The sequence below is a fragment of the Limulus polyphemus genome, unplaced genomic scaffold (genome assembly GCF_000517525.1).
Source record: "Limulus polyphemus unplaced genomic scaffold, Limulus_polyphemus-2.1.2 Scaffold3674, whole genome shotgun sequence".
NCBI classification, from domain to species: Eukaryota; Metazoa; Arthropoda; class Merostomata; order Xiphosura; family Limulidae; genus Limulus; species Limulus polyphemus.
Window position 1 is genome coordinate 46,482 of NW_013669284.1, and position 3,656 is coordinate 50,137.

The 3,656-nt window shown below is 33.0% G+C and overlaps 1 protein-coding gene across 1 annotated transcript in view; it reads right to left on the reverse strand.

Moving 5' to 3' along the window:
• The window catches only part of LOC106469829 (DNA mismatch repair protein Msh3-like), a 69,145-nt gene that overhangs the window by 4,888 nt on the left and 60,601 nt on the right, over positions 1–3,656 (reverse strand). The window contains exons 15-16 of the mRNA XM_022398390.1: positions 677–831; positions 208–226 (exon numbers count right to left, since the gene is read on the reverse strand). Coding sequence (XP_022254098.1) covers positions 208–226; positions 677–831 — 174 coding nt within the window. The remainder of the gene's footprint in view (positions 1–207; positions 227–676; positions 832–3,656) is intronic.

Here is a 3,656-nt window from a genome sequence, read left to right on the forward strand (position 1 = left end):
ATTTTACCTTGTAAATATTCCATCAACTAGTTACAAAATTCTTATCCCTGATACTATTTTTACATGTATTTTACCTTGTAAATATTCCATCAACTAGTTACAAAATTCTTATCCCTGATACTATTTTTACATGTATTTTACCTTGTAAATATTCCACCAACTAGTTAGAAAATTCTTATCCCTGATACCATTTTACATGTATTTTACCTTGTAAATATTCCACCAACTAGTTAGAAAATTCTTATCCCTGATACCATTTTTACATGTATTTTACCTTGTAAGTATTCCAAGACTAGTTACAAAATTCTTATCCCTAGATACCATTTTTACATGTATTTTACCTTGTAAGTATTCCAAGACTAGTTACAAAATTCTTATCCCTGATACCATTTTACATGTATTTTACCTTGTAAGTATTCCAAGAACTAGTTACAAAATTCTTATCCCTGATACCATTTTTACATGTATTTTTACCTTGTAAATATTCCACCAACTAGTTACAAAATTCTTATCCCTGATACCATTTTTACATGTATTTTACCTTGCAAGTATTCCAAGACTAGTTACAAAATTCTTAACCCTGCTACCATCTTTCTATGTATTTTTAACTTGTAAATATTCCATCAACTAGTTACAAAATTCTTATCCCTGATACCATTTTTACATGTATTTTTACCTTGTAAATATTCCATCAACTGGAGAGATGGTAACTGATTCTGCTGGTACATATGAGCCAATATGAGCAAGAATCGTTATCAATGCAACTTGTTTGATATACGAGCTTTTTCCACCCATGTTAGGTCCAGTAATGATCATACACCGTTTCTCTGACTTAAGAAGAAGAAAAAAAGCATTTGGTCAAAACTTGTATATTTACTTTTGACATTAAACATTGTCACAGCCTAAACTACAAATCTATATTGCTTTTTTTTCTCTATCTCAGATGTTTTAATTGCTGATGTATAGTAACGAGCCACAATTATTATATGATCAATTAATGTATACATTCATGATGTTAGGAAAAGATATAGATTCAAAACACCAATTAAAGACGAAAATAAGAAACCCCATAGCCTGAGCACTTTCAAAAGATGGACCTTTCTTCATCAGAGGCAAACTGTGAATGACTAAGTAAAGTGACATGCGAGACACCATGGTACCCCACCGGGACAAACCCAAAGTGTTTTGATTAGCTTTCAAAGGATTGTTGCAGGTGTGAAACTATATTGAGTATTTATGAGGTAAATAAAGATGTGATACAAAGATCAACTGACAAGAAAATTGAAGTAGATAGAACTGAAAAAACATAAAAGGAAAATTATCAAACATAATAAGTTTAAAATGTTTATGGGTAAAATAAATTATTTATACCAAAAACTCTTATTTGCCAGACAAAGAACTAATTAATGGTCAAAGATCACTGATTTCAGGATCTCGGTTTATTCCTCTAGGATGAACATTATATAAATAGGCAATCCATTAGACTTCTTTCATTTTTCTACCAGTTTTAAAACCAGTTTCAATACCTATGAAAATCACATCATTAATAGAGTGATCGGGATTGGTTGAAGTGTAAAACAACATGGTGTCTTTTTTTGTGTTAATAAAATATTTAAAGTTGATGAAACACTAAGAGTAACTAAGTGGTGTTGTGAGTTGTGCAAGTAAGTTTAAAGTAGTTTTCACCATACTTGTCAGAAAAAGAGTCAGTAGTTCCTATGAACTTGCAGGTTAGACAATGAGCTTTATTACATGGATGAGAACCATTCTGTGCTGTTCTAGAAGGATACAATGGGAACTTCAGAAAAAATGTCTCAGGCAATCATTCAATTGTAGTAAATGAAAATGTTTTTTCTTTTTTCAGAACATGTGAAACTGAACCTATTAAGTGTATCTAAAAGCAAGATAAATATACAAAAATATACAGCCCATGACTCCAGTAGATTCATTTCATCTCAGACCTCCAGGGATGCAGTGGAAAGAGATTCTTTCAAAGATAGCTTTTGAATGACAGCTATTTCCTGTGTCAGCTTGCACTTGGTGGTAGTAAGCTCCAGAGAAGTTCATCAGTAACCCTGGAGTCCTCCATTTTTGGTCCCAGTAAAAGCTTTCTGCTGAAAGGGTGTTGGCAAATGTAATATTCAAATGCATTGCTTTTGCTTGCCATGAACACATAACTGCTTTCAAGTCTAATAATTGTTCATTGGGGACTATTCTGATAGGTCCTATCAAGGTGATTGTCACCGGAAAACCTGTTCTTAGAAACAGTGGAAGTGGTCTATGAAGAGTCTACTAATTCAGCCTTCACTATTGAACAAAAGGTCTTGGATAAATTCTTAAGTACTCTGGTAGTAAACCTACCATTTGAGGCTCTGTTACAGCTGGAGCGAAGCCAAAATCTCAGTCTGATGGCATCTTTGTTATTGGCACCCCTCCATGCAGGTAAAACCTTGATGGTTGTTTTGTCTTTGACTGCTTTGTCACATTATCATCTGCAGTGGACGGTTGCAGATTTCTTCTGTTCCAGTATGTTGGTTGAAGTGACCACCAACACAGTCAGAGATATAGTCTCTAATGACCAAGTGGAGTGACATCAACTTATTAGAAAGTCCCCCTACAAATATTCTGACCAGAATAAACTGCCATCATGCCAGAGTACACTTTACAATGTGTCATAGGCCTTCAGTGCAGGCCACTACATTTTTGTGAGTACCATGTTTACCAATCTTTAATTTCTCCTGTTAAATTATTCTCTATGAAGTTTAAGTACTTATTTAAATCCATAACAGTGGCTTCCCAACTGCAGAGGAGATCAGATTTTAAGTAATCCACAGCATGTAGGAGTATCTAGACTAATTGCCGATACTGTGCCGTTTGTTTCTGGGTCAAGAAATTCCATGTGAATACCTTGCAAAGCTGCTTAAGAAAATGGTCTGAATATTCATTTGTTTCACCTTGCTACTTTTAGCCAATCGTAGCAAAGACAGCCTTTCATCATTTAGGTCATTTGGCAGGAATAATTGTGAAGAGAGTATTAACTCTGTCAGCACGGACTCGGTCCATGGGACTGACCTCATAAGTATTTTGTGCTTGTTATAGATTTCATGTTATAACTTAAATTAGTAAGCAAATGTTAATGAAATTTGGCAGATTATCAGTAAATATTACAATGCTTTCATACGCAAAATATCAAATATTTTTTATTTAGTCTTAAGGTTTGTAAAGCAAAGTTTTTCTCATACCATTTTTTTCTTTTCACATGTTGCCTATCTAACATGCAAAGCAATTTTTATTTTAAGATTAAAATGCTTTTATGCATCAGAATATTTTCAAATTTCACATGTCCAGATAGTTATCAAATGTTTCTTAAGAAAAAACTATATTTTATCTCTTATTTTCAGTAATGATTACCTGTATGGGTTTGGTAGATTTGACCAATCTCGTAACCATCATAAAAAATTAGGAAATAAATATAAATTATGCCTTTTTCATTCTAGAATGAACACAAATTATAACATAGAAAAACATGATTAGACTAAATAGCTTAAATCTCATAACATTATACATTTATTATTTTTATTATATTGATCTTTCAGGCGTGCCTGGCTAACAATACAAAAGTTACAATGACGAGGCTCATGTGCATTCATGTTACC